At 42.5% G+C, this 20278-nt stretch overlaps 1 protein-coding gene across 3 annotated transcripts in view; it reads left to right on the forward strand.

The window, feature by feature from the left end:
• The window catches only part of LOC135218244 (AP-3 complex subunit beta-2-like), a 694745-nt gene that overhangs the window by 376689 nt on the left and 297778 nt on the right, over window positions 1–20278 (forward strand). For all 3 annotated transcript variants that reach the window (XM_064254405.1, XM_064254407.1, XM_064254406.1), the window contains one exon: window positions 16653–16811. In XM_064254405.1, coding sequence (XP_064110475.1) covers window positions 16653–16811 — 159 coding nt within the window. The remainder of the gene's footprint in view (window positions 1–16652; window positions 16812–20278) is intronic.

The following is a 20278-nucleotide window of genomic DNA, read 5'->3' on the forward strand; positions in this document are numbered from 1 at the left end:
CGACTGGGGCCGATCTGCTGGTCTCAAGCGGGCGTATGCTCTAGGAATTGAAGAGAAGTATGCGTCTGATAGGTTAATATTAAAACCTACCTGGAAAATCTTCCGTAATGCTGATTTTACCGTAGTAATGGTACTGGCGGCTAGACCCTTCTCGAAAAGAGATCTAAAAAATGAGATGGCCAAATTTGTGGTCATCTCATGGGCATCTGAATCCTTTAGAAAGTTGGCTAATTTCTTAACTGCTGAATCGTATTGTCTGACCTTTGAATCCCTTTTGTCTGATTCAATAAATAGGATATTTAAAGGATCAATGCTTGCATCCTTCTGAGCCGCAAACTTCATGAAGTCCATAAAGTTAGGGCACTCAGAATTCTTGAGGAAGCTGACAGTCTGAGTTTGTACCACCTGCGTCAGTTCCGGATGGGGGATCCGTTTGGGCCTGAGATTCAGTTCTAGAAGAAGTGGATACCAGTTGCTCTTTGGCCAGTCGGGTGCCACTAGAGCTACTCGGCCTGTGAAGGATCTCAGTTTGTGTAAGACCTTCATCAGAAGATTCACTGGTGGAAATAGGTAGATTTTCTGCCAGTTGTTCCACTCTACGGACATTGCGTCTGTGGCGAAAGCTAGTGGGTCTAGGTTGGGAGCCACATAGCAGGGTAGTTTGTGGTTGGCTTCCATGGCAAAAAGGTCTACTTGAAGGTGCTGAATTTGATTGCCGATCCACTGGAAGGAATCTGCGATCGGTGACCACTCCGACTCCAGCGGAGTTGTCCTGGACAGTGAATCCGCGATGACATTCCTTACTCTTGCTAGGTGAACTGTTGATAGGTGCCATTGGTTCTTTTCTGCCAGCAAGAAAATTGCCAGTAGAACGTGAGTCAATTTGCTTGACCTGGAGCCTCCTCTGTTTATGCAGTGGACTACTACTAGACTGTCTGAGACCAGTCTTATATGTTTCTTCTTGGCCGGAGACAGATGTTTCAGGGTCAAGAACACTGCCATTGCCTCCAGGATATTGATATGGAACTGGCGGAATGTCTTCGACCATGTTCCTTGTACCTTTTTGTGCTGAGAATACCCTCCCCATCCACTTAGAGATGCATCCATGTGGATAGTTAGAGATGGAGGAGGGAATTGCAGAGGTACTGACTTGGACAGGTTTTGATGATCCGTCCAAGGACGGAGCCTCTTTGTCAGAATAGGCGGAATCACTGAGGTCTTGTCTCTGAGTTTGATATTGGCCCTTGATCTCCACTCAATTGATATCCTTCAATCTGGCCTTTAACAGGACGTCCGTCGCGGACGCGAACTGTAGCGAACCTAGAATCCTTTCTTGGGCCTGGCGAGAAGCTTTCTTGCTCTTTAGAAACCGCTTCATGGCTTTTGCTATTTCTTTTGCCTTTTTGATGGGGAGAGATAGCTTGTGTCTGTTCAGGTCCCATCGGATTTCCAGCCACTGGAAACAAGAAGCTGGGGTGAGCCTGGATTTCTCTCTGTTTATCTGGAATCCTAGTGATTCCAGAAACTGCATCACCTTGTATGTTGATCTGCGGCATTCTTCGACGCTGGTTGCCCAAATGAACCAGTCGTCTAGGTAGGCTACTAACAGAATGCCTCTCGTTCTTAGTACTTGTACTATCGTCTCTCCTAGTTTGGTAAATATTCTGGCCGCATTGTTGAGCCCGAACGGTATGACTTTGAATGATTAAGCCTGTTTCCCTAGTTTGAAGCCTAGGTACGGAGAGAAGTTCCTTGCTACCGGAACGTGATAGTAGGCATCTGTAAGATCAATAGAGGTGGTGACGGCCCCACGGGGAAGTAAGGTCCGCACCTGCGAGGTGGTCAGCATGCGGAACTTGTCGCAGTGAATGTACGAGTTGAGACGGGACAGGTCCAGAATCACTCTTCTTTTGCCTGAGTCCTTCTTGGGGACACTGAACAGATGTCCCTGAAATTTTATGCGCCCCACTTTCTTTATTGCTTTCTTCTGGAGGAGGTCCTTGGTATAGTCTATCAGGTCCATCGTAGGCTTTTGATAAAAGGTGACTGGTGGGGGCGGCCCTTTCTCCCAACTCCACCTAGGCTTTTGATAAAAGGTGACTGGTGGAGGCGGCCCTTTCTCCCAACTCCACCCCAAGCCTTTCAAGACTATACTGTGGGCCCATGGACTGAAGGTCCATTGGTCCCGGAATAGATACAGCCTCCCTCCTACCTGCGGACCCTCACTGGTTGGGTGCAGGTATGGTGCCTCTGCCTCCACGGAAGCCTCTACCTCTTGATCTGCCTCGTAGTCGTGGGCCACCTCTGGCCTGGCTACTTCCGGCATGCCTACTATAGGAGCAAAAGAGATCTCTCGCTTCATAGGTAGGGTTAAAGACCGGGGAGGTCACTATAGCCGAAGAGGTAGACGGCTGTGGGGCTGACGGAGTTTGCACTAAGACAAACTGCTGTTGGGGGTGCGCTTTCGAGGTGTAAGGGTTTCCGACCTGGGAAACTGGCACTGCTTGAACTATTGCTTGTGGACGGGAGCTTTGGTAAGGGTTATATCTCCTTGCCTTCTTCTTGGTTCTGGCTTGGTGTCTGGGCCCTTCGAACTGACGTTTGAAGGGGAGACCCCAGCGAACCCGAAGACTGATTGGCCCTGGATGCCTCCTGGAGGGTGTTGGTAACCTCCTCTTTTGGGAAAAGGTTTTCTCCCCAAATAGATGACTTAATGAGCCTATTGGGCTCATGTTTTATGGAGGCACCCGCTAAGACGTGCTTCCTACAAGCACGTCTTGCCACAGCAAAATTGTACAGGTCTGACTGGAACGTTTGTAAAAGCGCCTCAGTCAGAACCCTGAACACCTGCTCATTGTAGGTGGATACTACCAACTCCGCCGCAGTGACGGAGTTGATAGACCTTGCCAGTCTGGTCTTTGCCTCGAATTCTGTCTTCACTAGGTGATCCGGAATTCTAGGCAATCTCTCGGAAAACAGGTCAGAGGCGCAGTCTGGGTCGAGTTTACCTGTGGTAAACGTTGCCGGAGCGTCCTTCCAGAAGTCTGGTCCGGTTGGAAAGAGAAGGGAGGTAGCCTCCGTCTCTCTCAATACTGGTAGGGGTTTATCTTCTGCCGCAGCTTGCAGGATTAATTCCGCCACCTTAGATGTGCATGGTGACGGAATGCCGTCCGGGGTCACAAACATAGTGAAGGAGCCTTTATGTGGCGTTAACTTAGTGTTAATGCAACCCCATTCGGACAAGGTGCGGACCCAAGTGTTTTGAGCCTGCTCTCTCGGGAAGATAACCGTCTCCTTGGGGACTTTATCTACCCGGATCAGCGCATGTTTAGCCAGCCTCACAAACCCGGGGAATGGGAATTGGAGGCCTGGAGGAAACAACTCAAAGTCCTCAATTGGCCGGGTTCCGCACCCTTCAATTGTGAGTTTTCCCGTCCAAGAACGGGGCATGTAGTGCCAGCCTCCAAGGATTCTCCTTGTCAAAAGGAGGAAGCTTGGACGCATCCGGTACCATTATGGATAGCGCCGGAGTACTGGAGTGGAGGAGTCTGGAGAGGATATCCTCCAAAGGCTTATCCTCTCAGTCAGAGACGTAAACGCCTGACCGGAGGCATCCGGGACTGAGGCGAGGCGCATTGCCTCAAGCCTCTGATCGATCACTTCACTAACCTTCGACAACAGTAGGCTAGTGAAGGCTTCTAAGTCCACACCAGACTCCGCCGCCCTAGGGACGGTGGACTGTAAACCCATTCCCACAGCCGGGGAAGGGTTTAGGGCAGCAGGCGATTGAGCAGAGGTCGACGGCTTTGGGGCAGAGGACAACTCTGTCGCCGCTGGCAGAGCTGGTTTTGTGCCTTTCTTTAGGGTTTTCGTTTTTAGGGTTTTGACTTTGGGAGCGACAGAAAGTGCTCCCGCAGCAGGAGGGGTGGGCCTGGAGAAGCCCAGAAAGGAAGAGGAAGAAGGAGGAGTAGGACTAAGTAAGAGACTCGCCTCACTTACCTCCCCACCTACCTGTTCCTCCGTGACCATAGGTTCAAGGTTAATGTTGATCGCCGCTACGTCGTCCATCAATTCCTGGTCGTCTGTGGCCGGCATGGTTGCCAACCGGATGGCTTCAATCAGCGGTTCTGCTACCTCCACTGGCACCGCTGTGGTGGCTGTGGCTCCCTGGAAAAGGAGAGCACAAAAAGTCCTGTGTCTAGCACGTATGGTTGCCCTTTTGGGGCGTTCTTGCCAAAGCCGGCCACCCACTTCCTTAGGTTGACCCGTGCGTCGTGCCGGGCTGCTTGATCGGCCTGTCAGGGAGGAATCGTATTAGTACAATGCCTGGAACTAAAGTCATTATAACATCTTATTAAGTTATTATTACAGGACTTAAACACAAATGGTGTAGCGAAGTACTTACATGCTCATCAACTGAAGTGGAGACCATCTCATAGCACACCGTACATGCGTCGGGGTGCCGGACCATGTAGTTTTCCAACTGTACTGCGCAGTTGGCGTGTGAGCGGCACACTACATGGCCATATGGCTTGCCTAGGGAGGTGGGGCACCCCTCTGCTTGGCAGCGAACCATCTGCAATGGAAATTGATAATGAGCACCGAACTTCGGTAAGTAACGGAGAGAGCATGCACCTTAACTTAGATGGGTCAAGATATATTCGCTACATAAAATAAAGTAATTACTTTGGGTGAGATTGCCTGGTCTCGATTCCGTCCCGGTTCATTATGCGGGATCTGAGGTCCGCCAATGCCGGAAAGGGTGGGGGAGGGGAGGTTCTCCACTACCCTTAGAGGCATATGGCTGAGTCGGAAGGCTACGTTACGTAGCCGGACCTAGTTGTTGAACTCCGCCGAAGCCAAGAGTGAGGACGGAATTAGAGCATTGGCAATACATTTCTTAATGCTCCGTCACCGAGTGTGGGGTGAGTCACACCGGCCTGGTCGTTATAGGACCGGAGCTATATGGGGGCCCTGAAGCTCCGTCCACTAACTGAATCGTCTCCTAACATCCCTTATAATGCCGGAGGAAAGGGGCTGGTGCTGGGGGGGGTCAGTAGGGCATACCTCTGAACATGAACGCACTAATTTAAAGGGAGCACAGCTCCCAGCCCGATTCCACCCGAGTGAGAAGGGTTGGAGAACGAAGCAACGAGTGACAGAGCTGCTATAATGTATGTTCCGGAGCTACGTCCGCCGACTGGTGCGGTACCGCTTGTGAGTCGGCGGCGCCTACTTGGGGATACGTGGGGTGGTATATAAAATAATAACAATACCCCACTCCTTCCCCCCCTATTTTCCCTTTCTCCCCTCCCCCTCTAGTAAGAGGAGGAGGGGGGGGAAGGAATGTGGCGCATGTGGTCGGTCACAATCGCCTGGCCACCCACCCGATCAGAGATGGACCTATACCAAGGCTATATGGCCTACCCTTTGTAGGGAGAAGGCCGACTGGCTCATGGCCAGTCGCGGTTAGGTGGTGGTCGCTCTCGATCAAGAGGCTAAGCCGGGTTAGGCCAGACGTACCAGACCGGTAGTTACATAACATATACATAATATAAATGCTACAAAATACTATATTCATTGCGAGGTCTAATGGAGGAGTTGTAAGGATATTAGGCTAAGAAAGGCTGGGAGAAAGCACCCGTATGGATCCATGCAAGTTCCGAAAACACAACAGAACTGGGCAGGGTAGGTCAGTTGACCACCCCTGTCAGACTGAAGTGGACGGTAGACCTCGACCAAACCTGCTAAATTGAAATTCTTCGATCTAGACCGGCCGGGCGGGTGACTGCAACCAAACCTACCAAATCGAATTTCTTCGATTTAGACCAGCAGGAAGGTAGATCCGAGAGCACACCTGTTGAGAAATAACTATATTTTAACATCCTCCCTGCTAGCCTAATAGCACCACAGGGGGAGTTAGGTGTGTTAAGGGTACTAGGTAAGGGACACCTAGTCTACCTTCCTAGGCTAGCCTAGGCTAGGTTCAACTAGGTGGGGAAGATGAGGCAACTCCTCCAACCTCAGTGATCAATAATGTACATAAATCAAGACTTATCTAAGATCGTGCTACTCATACATATCCTCCAACTAGAGAGTGAATTAGTAAGATTTTAGCTTATAAATTTAAAAAATTATGGAAGAATGAAGGAAATCCCAGTCAGATTCTTTCTCTAACTCCAGGTACTAAAACTCAGATATACGTATCAAGTTAAGTGACCGGAGGGGGAAGGAGCTGATTTGTTGCTGCCATCAAGTGGGCATGAAATTTCCACCTCTCTCTCTCTCTCTCTCTCTCTCTCTCTCTCTCTCTCTCTCTCTCTCTCTCTCTCTCTCTCTCTCTCTCTCTCTCTCTTTTACTGAGATGAGAGATTATATGCATAATATGTTTATTAATATTTTCAAATAATAATAATAATAATAATAATAATAACTGTAATTACAAAAATCATATATGAAAGTATTTTACAAATACTACGATAATCTCTCTCTCTCTCTCTCTCTCTCTCTCTCTCTCCTTAAAGCGATGTATGTTTTTTGGATGATGATTTACTAATTTTCAAATATCAATATTAATGTAAACAGCAATAATATAAATTCATTGAAGAAAATACTGAAGTGAATTAGCAAGATTTTAGTTTATAAATAAAAAGAATTATGTAAGAATAAAAGAAAATGCATTTAACCCCGTGTCTTGTTACGTAGCCAGCTTGGTTGGCTGGGTTCCAACTGTCAAATCCAGTGTTGCCATCTACGGATCATTGAGATTCTCTCTCTCCCCCTCTTTTGCTGATATATATGAGATAATTTCTATGGTACATGTGTATGTTTATTATTTTTGCATAATAATAAAAATTCACATGTGATAGTATTTTAAAGAAGTACAATAATCTTATCCATTTCACTCTTTTAAATAAGGACAATCCTCTCTCTCTCTCTCTCTCTCTCTCTCTCTCTCTCTCTCTCTCTCTCTCTTCTCCTCTCCTCTCCACACGAGATACTAGCATGCGCTAGTGGTAACTCTTGCCCTCTGTTTGGGCTGGAAGTGTATGTATAAGTATATCTTTAAGGACATTACTACATTTTATGGTAAAATAATAATATACAGTACTAGTTTACAAATAATATTACGTTTAATGAGATTTAAGAGTAACAATAACTCTCTCTCTCTCTCTCTCTCTCTCTCTCTCTCTCTCTCTCTCTCTCTCTCTCTCTCTCTCTCTCTCTCTCTCTCTGCTATTGGCTGTTTATATATTTCTAATGGTAAAATGTTTAAGATGACTTTAAAATGATATTAATAATACCAATTCAATGGTATATTTGATGTAGGATAATACTTTAAGTAGACATTTGGTATTTGTGATTTCACATTCCATTGTTCCCTTGTAAAAAGAAAATGGATGTCTCAAATAGTAAGAGTATGAAAGAAAACGTGCATGACTGAATACTTATGGGGGGACTGAATTATTTTCACATACGTAACTAAGTCATTCAGTATGTACATAGTATGTATTTATGTATAAACATAAAATGTAAGATTTACTTTAAAATAGTATTAATAATATTTCAAAGATTAATATGAACCATAATAGGATATTTCATGTATATTTGATGAAGGATGGTCTTTAAGGGATACTTTGGTGTTTGCATGCTCAAGATAGCTTATGAGCATTTTTAGAGGGGGGTTCCAAACATTCGCGGATTCTAACTATTCGCTGGGGGGTCTGGTACGCATCCCCCGCGAATACGGCGGGGGGGGACCACTGTAGTTGGGAGTTTAAGAGCTATAGGGAGGCAGTTTTAGAAGGGCCGAGGCAAATGGCAGAGCAAGTAGTTGATAGCATTAGAGCAAGTAATGTAAGTGTGGTGAAACTTAAGAGAGATAGAAGTGCAAGTGTCGGAAGGTTAGGGTCAGTTAGCTGTGAGCAAGAGCAGAAGTGTTGTAGATGTGGGAAGCCAATGCACAAGAAGAATAAGTGTTGGTGGGCGTTGGGAGCGTGCTTTGGGTGTGGGCAAATGGGCCATTTAGTGAGTGAGTGAGTTAAGAAAGATAAGGTTATTAAATGTTACAGGTGTGAACAGGTAGGGCACATAGCGAGTGGATGTTGTGGTACCTGTGTGAATGTGATTTGCAGTAATTGCAGGAAGAATGGACATTATGCGAGGAAGTGTAAAGAGCAATGAGCGAAGTGTGTTGAATGTGGGATGGATGGTCATTAACAAGCGTGTGTAGATGGAAGAGAGTGAATCAAGCTAGCAATTTGGGAAACTAGTAGAAAAGGGGATTCAATTGGGTGGGTCCTCTGGTATGCGAACGGTGAGAGTGATCCATGTGCGCGAAGGGTTGTTGCATGAAAAAGGGTTTGGTAGAAGAGCACATGAGAGTATGAGCATACAAGTGAAGTGCAAAGGGATGCTTGGTTGCTTTGATTGATACTGGGTGCGGTGTAAATATTCTTTTTGAGAACGGATGTAACAAGTTGAGGAGTGAATGTGAGATTAGGAAATGTAAAGGGGATGTATGAGGAATAGGAAATTTAGGTATGCTGTAGTGGGAATGTTACGGGAAAACATAGGGGGTGCCGTTGGTTGCGAAAGAGAGTGTAAAAGTGCCGCGAGAAGTCGGAGAAGTTGTTAGTGTGGAAGTTGTGTGGCTGGATAGTCTTGGGATTGTCAATGGTGAGAAAAATATGAATATATGGTAGAGTGTGTGGATGCGGACAAGTTGGTAAGAGCGAGCGTGCATGTATATAATGGGATTTTAGATATGGAAAATACTCTGGTTTTTGTAGCCCTGTTGCCAAGTGTTAGGAAAAAGTGAGTGCGGGATATACGTGAAGGTGATTGTGTGGGATTGTTATATATGTTGGTGAATGCGGACGATGAAAGATATATTAAGGTACGGCAGGTGATGACAGGTAGCGTGAAAGAAAATGATGATTGGAAATATGATGAGTTGAGAGAAAGAATTAAGGTGAATGAAAATGTTAGTGACGACGAGAGGGAACGGTTGATGCAGATGTTGTGGGATAGGTGGGGTGTGTTGAGTCATGGTGATGAGGATTTTGCGGGATCTTAGCTTCCCGAATTCAAGATAGTTTTGGAAGATGATACCCCCAAATATCAGCATGCCCGACACTTTTCCGTGCAGATTACCCGAGATTTTGAGGAACAGTGTGAGGAACTTGAGAGAGTGGGAGTGATCAAGAGGAATGAGAGTGCTTGGAATAGTCCCATAGTCCCAGTACGTAAGTCAGATGGAAGTTTAAGGATGTGTGGATTACAGAAGGGTGAATGAAGTGACTGTGAAGGAGCGATTCCCGATGAGTGTAGTGTCTGATTGTGTGGGATGAGAGTGTTCATGAAGTTAGATTTGGTAAGGGAACTATTACCAGATGCCTCTTGAGGAAGGGAGCAGGTATGTTACGGATTTCTCAAATGGTAGCTCTCACTATCAATTCAAGCGGTTAAGTTTTGGGTTGACAATCAAGCCTGCTGCCTTCCAGAGGGCGAAGAGTGTAGTTTTGGCTGGTTTTGATATAATGAAGGTGACTGTGTTTATAGATGATGTTTTGGTTGCGAGTGAAACTGTTGAGGAGAATATGGAACTGCTTGAGAAGGTGTTACAACGTTTGGAAGAAGTTGGAGTGAAAGTGAAGTTAGAGAAGTGTATGTGGTTGGCTGGGGAAGTGGAATTTCTTGGTCATAAGGTGAGTGAGAGTGGCGTAAGGAAGAGTGAAAAGTTTGGGGAAAAGTAAGGGAGTCAGGTACCTGGACCGTGCGTGAGTTAAAGGTTTTTTTTGGGGTTTGAGTGAGTTCAGGAGGAAGTTTGTTAGGGGTTGTTTGGGTATAGGGAAGCTGTTGACTGAATGGACAGGGAAGAAAAATTGTACTAAGCTGTGGTGGGATGAGCGAATAGTGGCAGCATTTGAGAGATTGAAAGAGGAGGCTGCTAGAGGTGTCACCTTGGCTTTTCCAGACTATAGTGAGGATGTGAGTAAGCTTGAGTTGTATACTGATGTAAGTTTAGTATGGGAGGATGCTTAGAGCAAATGCAAGAGGTTAATGGGGAGGGACAATTGGGAGTAGTAATTGCATATGTGAGTCAAGCTTTCAATAAAGCAGAGCGGAAGTATTCAGTGGTTGAGAAGGAGCTTCCAGCAATAAGGTTTTGTGTGAAAGCGTTGAAAGCATTTTTGTATGGGTAAAATTTGTCATAAGGACGGACCATGTGTATATGATCAAGAAGATAAGTGTGAATGCTAGGATCACGAGGACGATTGAGGATTTGAGTGAGTTTGATTTTAGGTTAGAATATGTGTCAGGGAGTAAAAATGTGATTGCTGATACGATGTCTACGATGTATGGTAAGGGCAACAGAATCATGAAAAGTGACTGGAATCTGAATATGGTACCTGAGGGTTTAGTTGTAAAAGAGAGTTTTGAAGGGGATGAAAGAGTGTGTGAATGTTTGTTTTCAGCATTGAAAGGCTTGGAGAGTAATGGTCTGCTTGAAGAGGTACCCAGTACTAATGTGAATGAGTTGCAAGTGAAATCGATAAGCGATGTGCAGAAGGAAGTGGCGCTTACGAAGGAACAAGGTGTGGAAGAGGAAATGTTGCATAAATTGTTCTTAGCAGTAGCGGAGTTATTTGAATAAAAGTGTTTTTGTATTTTGGATGGGACAGACCGGTTGAGTATCGAGGGAGGGTGAGTACAAGTAGTGAGCATGGGGTTTTGATGATTCAGTGTGGGGAACATGGTTGTAATTGGTTGGTTAGGAAAAGGGACTGTGAAGGGGTTTTGAGTCAGAAGTACAGAAGTGGGGAGATAACCGAGGATGACTGTGATATGGATAACCAGGTGGACGAAGCAGTGAATGTGTGTATGCATGGGACTCAGGGAAAATGGTGACGTTTGTCAGAATAGATGATAGTGAGTACTGTAGTTTAGTTGACAATGAGGCACAAGTTTCCTTAGTGAGTGGGTCAGTAGTAAGTGAACTTGAGAGGTGGGATTGGGAAGTGAAAAGGCAGTGTACAAGTGTAAGAATACATGGGTTAGGACAAGGAAAGTGTTTTAGTAAGGGAAGAGGTATTGTTAAAGGTTAGGTTAGGAGATCTTGAATTAATATTTTTAGGATGTATGATGTAGGCGTAGATATAGGAAACAATTCTTAAAAAGGGGGTTAGAAAAATAGCTAGGATTCAAGATAGTTATGTATTTGTAGCGAACTTTGTGGGTATGATAGATATTGCTAGAAGTGAGAATGATTTATTGAGTGAGGAAGAGATTGATGAAATGCAAATGATTTATTGAGTGAGGAAGAGATTGATGAAATGCAACATAAGAGGGTTGCTAAACTGTTTGTAGTGTGTAAAAACAGTGTACTTTTTACGTAAGAAGGGGATGTATGATAGGGAAGTGTATGTGCCAGTGTTTTCTGTTGAGTCAGCTCTATGTTTATTGGTGCATGATTGGTTTGGCCATATGGGGAAAAATAAATTATGGGAATGCATGAGAGAGAGAGATTATATGTGCCTGGGTTAAATAAGATTTGTATGGATATAGCTGTCACATGTGAAGACTGTCAGAGGGGAAAGTGTCAGTGTAGTGTGCGCACGCGAGTCCACCTGTGTTGAGATTGCAGATGAAAGAGCCGTTTGAAATCCTTTTGATTGATTGTGTTTCTTTGCCGAGGACTGTGAGAGGACATGTGGGATGATTGTGATGGTGGATCACATGAGTAAATTTGCCTATGTGGTTCCCATCAAAGATAAGAGTAGTGAAACTGTTGTGCAAATGGTGGGTCAAGTGATGTTGCCTATTTGTGTGTGTAAACTGGCAAAAATGTTGAGTGATAATGGACCTGAGTTTGTGGGATGGGAATTTGAAGAAATGTTGAAAGAATGGGGTATTGTGCATGTATATTCTACTCCGTATATGCCCAGTGTGAATGGTTTAGCTGAAAAGACTGTTAGAACATTGACTGAAATTTTGTGAATAATGAGTAAATGCAACAATGATTGGGATATGTATGTAGGACTTGCAGTGTGGGTATGTACTAATGTCACACTGCAGAAGAGTATAGGTGTCTCCTTGTAAATATGTGTTGAATTTTGAAAGGATTATTAAGCCGCGGTTAGGTCTGTCAGAGTGATTGGGATTTGTGGAAGAAAGCGAGTTAAAGGTATGAAAGTTTTAAGATTAGGGATAAGGAGTTGAAAGAGGTGGTTGAGATAGGAAGAATGAATGTGAATAAGGTAAGGGAGAAATTTGAAGGGCCTTTTGAGATTTTGGAAGTGGGATCGAGTGGATTGAGTTATGTTTTGGGGAAATTGCGAGTAAGTGGGGGATGGATGAGGTTAGGGCACACCATAACCAGCTCTGTAAGCGGAGGGACGTACCACAGGATGTTCAGGAGAATGCGATGAGTGAATGGTTGAGGGTGAATAAGTATGAGCTGAGTATTGAACAAATGGGTCTGGGAGATCGGCAGTTAGTGTTGGTTGAGTGTGGAAGAAAGTGGAAGTATATGTAGAAATAGCAAATGGAAGGAAGAAACATGAACGGCATGATATGGGTGTTAGTGTTAGGGTACAAACGGTTGATAAAGCATGTGATACAGATGACTCTGAGGTAGTGAATGATACTTATAGTGTATGTGGGTTTGAGGTAACAGGGATAAGCAAAACTTCAGTGGGAAGGAAACCAAATAGTAAGGAGGTAGTTGATAGGATGGATAAATCTTTGCAAGAGTTTGACAGAAGTATGGATGAACTGAGTGGTTTGGTAGCAGAAGTAAGGGAGATAGTGGGGATTTGAATGGAAGTGGTTTGGAAGAAGTGAATGATGATGTAACTGAGAGAGTGTATGAGAGTCCTCAAACAAGATCCAGGGTGCCTGCATCCAAGCATCCTTGGGTGTTGTGAAAAGCAATTTAGTTTGGGTGTTGCGAGTGTTAGATGTTGTCAAATGTAACGGGGGAGGTAATATGGAGGAGTGATAATGTTAGTTACATGTGACAATGTCTTCAAGGGTTGCAAGAGAGAGAGAGAGAGAGAGAAAGTAAGAGCATTGTTGGGTTGGGAGTTTAGATGTTTTCCTGTGTTTGATGTGTTGTGTTTGGTGTTGCTGTATGATATGATAGTATGTAAGTACATGTGTTTTTCTGAAGAGTGTGAGCGAGCGAGCGAGCGATCGAGAGAGATAGAGAGTGTTTGTAATTGGTGGATGGATAACAAGGAGTAGTTTGCTGGTGAGCTTAAGCGTCCGGCTCGTCTGTTGGAGAAGTCACTGAGTACATCAATGGTGAAAGTCTGTTACAGGGTCGTGAAGAGTCAGTAAGCGGGAAAAGACGGTCAGTCAGAAGTAGCTAGTGTTATTTGGTGTTTTCTTGGTTGATATTGATGATGCATGATTGTTGTGTGTGTGTCTGTCTGGTGGTTGTTGAGCTGAAGAGGTTTGTTGTAGTACTTGATTTTGCATTTTGATGGTTTCGTGAGTTATCTGTCGGAGACAATGTAGGTGGTTGTGGTTTGTTGTGCTGGGTTTGAGTTGTCGTATGTTTTGTTGTGTTGTTTTCGAGCTGTTGGTATTTGTTTACGTAGTGATTGGGGTATTGTTTTTTGAGTTGTTGTATGGTTTTGGTGCTTGTCTGTCTTGGGTAGTGAAATTCAGCGGTTATTGTGTCACAATGACTAGCCTGTATCCAGCGGATGGCACAGCACCTAGCCATGAGTATCTAGAGTCTGAGGTGAGTACATGTGTTTGTGCTTTGTGTGTTCTGTATTTTGGTAAGTCAATTGTCCTGCGTGTATTTTGTAACGTGAAGAGGAAAGTGTGGCAGAGGGAAAGCTCAATAGTCGGTATGACTAAAGTAACTGTGGGGAGATTTGCTTGCTTGTGATCTCACTACAACACTTGTTTCTTTCCCCATTCGTATTTCTACCATGACTTGCTTTGGGTACACCTTTACCCTGTTTTTCTTCAAAAATGCATATCCCAGCAACAAATCATACTTCTCATTCACCCTGTCCACAATGTAAAAATCCTCATCTTCCAGCCTTATTCCTACAACTACAACTAACTCAACAAACCTTGCATACACCTCTACTTCCGATCCTCCAATCCCTGTTACATATCCAGCACTCTCTTGACTATAGTCTATGTTTTCTTTTATTTTCTCATATGCATCCCAGAAAACCACATTTCCACTACAACCAGTATCAATTAACGCTTTGAATAACACTCCACCACATTTACTCTAACACACAAACGACAATCTACTCATTCCCCAAAACAGACGTTCCCACTTACAAATCTTTCTCTCACATGCAACACATCTATCCCTTCTATACCAGAGGGCTCACCACTGTAAACCCCCTTCGCAATTAGTGTCCCTGGTGTTGTAGTTTGCTACGACAGACCTCCTTCACATGACCATCCATTCCACAGCCTTCACACATGCTCAGAGGGTTCTTACACGTCCTGGCAAAGTGCTCAGTCATTCCACAACTTCCACAATGACTTCCCCTCCTCTTACTCTCCTTCCACTCGGGCAGTCTCTCACTCTGTGTCTTATCTTTCCACAGCCAAAACACTTCAATTGTTTCACTTAAGGTCATTGAATCAACGTGTGTCCTTTTTTCCACAGCCAGAACACTCGCCATTAGCCCACCTACAATCTGCCTTCACATGCCCAGTCCTTTTACACATGAAACACTTTACTCAACCATTCACACTTCCATTCACTCTACCCAAACTTCTACTCCTAAACTGCTCTCAGCTTCTGCTCCAACCCCTTTTTCTGTCATTCCCCACATTCACTCGCACATTCTTTTTACCTCTATCCACCCAGTCTCTATTCTCTCTTACATTACTCCAGCAAGTGATGATGTCACAGTATTTTCTTTTCTGATCTACAGGGCCTTCCTTCAGGGGGCCATGCCTGGACACCCCTGTAAAGGAAAGTTAACATAAAGGTTATTATACGAAAAGTAAATAAAGGCCATCAGGAAATACAGATGTTAATTTACCAAAACTGCATTGTTTGTAAATGCATAAAATCAAATATACTAATATAAATGTAAATGTTCTATGAGACAAATAAGGTAACATAAACACAGAAATTGTTATGGGTGAGCAATATGTTGTAAAATGGGCCAACAAAAATAGATGGACGGGAATAATGGAAAGAGAAGGGAGTGACTTGTACAAATCATGTAAAAAAACATGTATGAAATACCCCCAGACAACTATCAATTTGGTGTCTGACAGAAATGTGTCAAAACTTCCTAAAAGCATCTTCTCCTCTCACCCCATAGGTATGCTTTAGGGGCCTGCCCTCATTTTTAAGGTAATATTGTAAGATATATAGGGCAAAATTATATGGAGTGAGAACACGTCAATGCACGTATTTAGCAAAAACAATGAGAAATGGAACAGAAGTAATAGACTGAAGAAATCTCACATGGTTATAAAACAAATGAGAAAAGGGAGTATATGTAACGCAGTGTATGAATCCCCCCAAATTCTACACTCAGTCCTATCGCAATGTAGGGTTAACATTGCAACATGATTGGCTGAATACATGTTCATTGGTCTTTACCCCCACCCCCCACCCCCTACCATTTCCCTCACTTAGGGAGTCGATGTCCGAACCAAAAGCTCCCCTATAACATGGCGCATGCATGGTAGCATTCGACATAGTAATAGCAGTACGTAGTAGAAGCTGGACTTTGCCTGTGAAATGGCTACATTTTCGGTTTATTCACCACTTATTTCCACTTGTATTTCTCGTTTCAAATATCCCATATAACATCAAGTACCACAATAACATGCCAAAACCTTCTCCCAGGGGATTCCTTAGGATAGAGTTGTGGGACAATAATTCTCCCTGTGGTCTCCCCCACCCAAAACCCCACATTCCCAACATGTACCTCTTACCATAGGATAGAGTTCTAAAGTAAATTACAGATTAATTACAGTCGACTTCCAAAAACTAATGGAAAATTGTTGATAAGGAACCAAAATACTGTAGGAAACTGCAATTTGCAAAGAAATACCTGATGCGCCACTATTGTTTAGATTAGCCCAGTGCTATTGAATAATGTAGTAGGATTGGATAATGAAGATCCGGCTAATTGAGGGATTGCTGTATTTCATAAATATATTTTGGTGATGGGGCCCTGTGGACATTGTCAAATGGCAGATAAGGTAACTGCAGGTAATCGAGCAACTTGTGTAAATATTTAGCATGTACGTACAGTGGGGCCCCCGTATTCGCGTTCTCTGGATTCACGGACTCTTACATTCGGTGGATTTCTCTCTGGAACATATCCACCCATTTTTGATGGGATATTTGCACATTCGCTGTATTTTTCTATAAGAAATATCCACAAATTCCTGTTTTTTTTTATAAGTGCACTTTTTGTGATAAAACTATGTAAAAACTAGGTATAAACATTTGTAGTGAGGTTTTCTTGGTTTTAACTAACAAAATAGGCCATTATAAGTGTTTTTATAGGAGATCCAACTATTCACAGGTTCTAGCTATTCGCAGAGGGGTCTGGTACGCATCCCCAGTGAATACGGGAGACCACTGTAGTTTTAGATGTCTTATTTTTTATTTACATTTTTTTAAATTTCAGGACCATATTGAGGAAAAAGAGAAGCCATTTTATGAGGATGAAGATGAGGAGGAGATTACAGTTGAACTTGACAATAGTAGAAGGCCAAAACCCATGGATCCTGACCACAGACTTCTGCTGAGGAACACAAAACCACTACTGCAAAGCCGCAATGCTGCTGTAAGCTTTTCTTTGTGCTTTTTGTTGTAAATGTATTTTAGCAACAATGACTAATTATGTGAAGGGTGCAGTATAGTCGACCCCCAACTTTTTGCAGTTCAAGATTCGCGGATTTACCTATTTGGGAATTTGTTCCATACTAGCCTGCAGAACTAATATTTGCATGTACCTTTCATGACCATTAACTGGACAACAAACCTATTGACATTGAATCCTAAAAAATGGATTTTGACGAAGGAAAAATCTATTTCTGGGGAGAGACCTGTGTCGCCCGGTGAAAAGGATCCTGCTATCCACTTTTCTGATATAAATACTTTCTAAATATACCAGATAAAAAGCTAGCATTGGTATGCAGAGGTTACTATCCTTGCGCGAGCACCCAAAGGGCGTCGTGTATAAAGTTCAGGGTGTGTGAAAGCCACTAGGTATTCACAGGTCTCCTGCCATTTAGAGTATTCCTTCTCAAAACCCACATATGGGGTGAGCCGTGCCAACGGCCACACTCACACTGCCTCTGTACTACCACTACTGACGCCCGATGCAAGCGCCCCCACTCAATCCTTGCTTTGTTAGATAACTTTCCTGGCTTGGATAGGTGTAGGGAAGGGAAGACTATGGGTTGGGTTCACCGGGCGACACAGGTCTCTCCCCAGAAATAGATTTTTCCTTCGTCAAAATCCATTACTGCATGTGTGTATATGTATACTACGCATATAATACAGCCCCATATTGTATACATATCCTTAAATACATATACAGTAGAGACCCGGTTCACGACCGTATTAGAACTCGACATAATCGGATTTCGCCACTAAATTTCCAATAAACTTTGTATCTGTTTTCAACCAAAAAACCAGTTTCCGACCCCCGACCATGTGATGTTTGTAAACAAAACTGTTTCCGCCAGCCGCCGCTAGTTGGCGTCATCCAGTGCTACCAAATGTAGCATAATTTCATGTTTTTTAGCATAATTTGACCCAAGAATTGGAGCTTAGCATAATTTCTTTCACACTTAGGGTTCGAGTACAATTTTAGAATGTATTTTCACTAAAATTTTAAATAAAATGCAGAAAATTCCTCAATTTCATACTCAGCTATAGTGAATGTATCTTCAAGTGAAATTGCCTCAAAAGCAGCACTAACAAATGAGTTAATTGCTAAGTTTGAACCCAACTAAGGAATGTTAAATTTTGTGAATATAAATAAATACCCACAGTGGCATGACAAACGATCAGTAAAGTGTTAATAATGTTTTTTCTTCATGAGTAAAGAATTACTTTTTTTCCTTTTTTAAGTTATTTTTTTCAGTAGTTATCAAAATTTTAATTATGACTGAAGTGATTTTCACACAATTTTCAAGTATTTATTCATTGTGTATGTGATCTGTTAAAGAAAAATAGTGTTTCAGTGGCATGATAATGATCAAGTAATAAGTACGTATGTTTTTCTTCTTAAGTAGAGACTGGTTTGTTTGTTTACCATTTTTTTAAAATTAAATTTTTCAGTAAATATCAGTAAATAACAAAATGTTATATTTGAAGTAATTTTCACACATTTTCATGTATTTATTAATTGTTTATGTGACCTGTTAAAGAAAAATGGTTCTGAGTGGCATGATAATGATGCAATAATAAGTAAAATTTGTTGTTTTTCTTCACATTTGTATGTGTGATCTTCACACATTTGTCAAATAGTATAATAGTGATTGCATATCAAATAGTGTACTAGTGATTGCGTATGTTATATATTAAAAAAAATGGTGTTTTATTACGAGTTTCCTAACATGTAAAGATCATCAAATTATTAGTTATAATATTGTCTGTTCGTCACTTTGTATCATTTCACCTAATATATAAATGTTTTAAATTTCCATTACATCGTTGTTTTAGCTCAAATGTATTAGAGAAATGAGATAATGATAGATTAATAGCATAATTCTGGCACAAAATTGCACCATATTTGGCATAAATTCTTGCTTGGACCGACTAGCATAATTTAGCAAAACGGTTGGTAACACTGGTGATGCCACTCAGCATTGTTTAAAGTCCCGCAACTAATGTTTACAAACATTCAAACATGTGTCGTTTCTTGTACACCTTGCGCGCATTTCGTTTGCTTTTTCGGTGGTATCAACTCTATACGCAGTTACCTTTTTATTCATCATGGGTCCCAACATTACTACTGGCTATCTATTAAAACCTTTTGCTATTGTTAATCTCTGAAATAATGGAAAAGTGTTTACATGGCATCTCGCGTTTTCCTTCTTCAAAATGTTTCCATCATTTCCAACTCCAAAATAAACCTCAAGTTTCGTCTATCCTCTCCTCTGCATGAAAGTGATGAGCGAAAAAAAGATTTAATCAAGCACCCTTGCTTGATTTTTTTGTCAAGCGTAGACATATTCTAAAACCATGCTCACACTTGAGGCGCGCGTTTCAGTAGCAAATGCAATACGTATGTATTTAAGTGTTAGGTTTGGAGTGAAGGCAATGTTACGTACGTTGGTTACATGTGCGGTTCGATAGCGAATGCAATCTTTTAAGCTTTGTTAAGCTTGCCGGTAAAGAAGAAGTTAGTCATAGCTTATATCAGAGAAGCCACTATGCCATATTAAGTGTGTAGTAATTAAGAAATTAAGAAGAATCTTTTATGTCGTACTGTAATACGTCAATGTTTACGTGTAAGATTTGGTAGTGAAACCAGTTACATACGGTAACATGTTCGGTTCGGTAGCAACACAATCTAAGCTTTTGAAGCGTGCCGGTAAAGAAGAGGTTAGCCTTAGGTTAACTCAGAATCCACTACGGTATACATTAATTATAGAAATTAAGTAGATTCTTTTATGTCTATGTAAAAATACGTCATTGTTTACGTGTGAGATTTGGTAGTGAAACCACTGTCACATACGTAATGTGTGCCGTTCGGTAGTGAACGCAATCTTAATTTTTTTTAAGCTTGCTGGTAAAGAGGAGGTTAGCCTTAGCTTAATCAGAGAAGCCGCTATGGTATAGAATAATTATAGAAATTAAGACGATTCTTTTATGTCTACTGTAAAAAGACGTCAATGTTTACGTATGAGGTCTGGTAGTGACACAGTTTACATATGCAACGCGTGCGCGGTAACGAACGCAATCTGTATGCTTCGTTTATAAGCGTCCTCGTAAAAAAAAAAAGAGGTTAGCTTGATATTAAACTCAAGAGATGCTGGTACGTAATGGTATAGTAATTAAAAACATTAAGAAGATTCTTTTACTTATACGTACGTATATATGTACCATGCAGTACCATAATAATTGTCAAAGTCCAATAAGCTTGAAACCAGCCCTGATATTGGACAATTTGCCGTAAAAGACGCACCTTCTTTATAAGGACATTTATGAAACAAAATCGTTAATATCATAACATTACATTTACTGAAAGATAATTTTCAAGCAATTTTGTATACAGTATTGCAGTTGATTCCGTAA

The sequence above is a fragment of the Macrobrachium nipponense genome, chromosome 9 (assembly GCF_015104395.2).
Source record: "Macrobrachium nipponense isolate FS-2020 chromosome 9, ASM1510439v2, whole genome shotgun sequence".
Taxonomy (NCBI): domain Eukaryota; kingdom Metazoa; phylum Arthropoda; class Malacostraca; order Decapoda; family Palaemonidae; genus Macrobrachium; species Macrobrachium nipponense.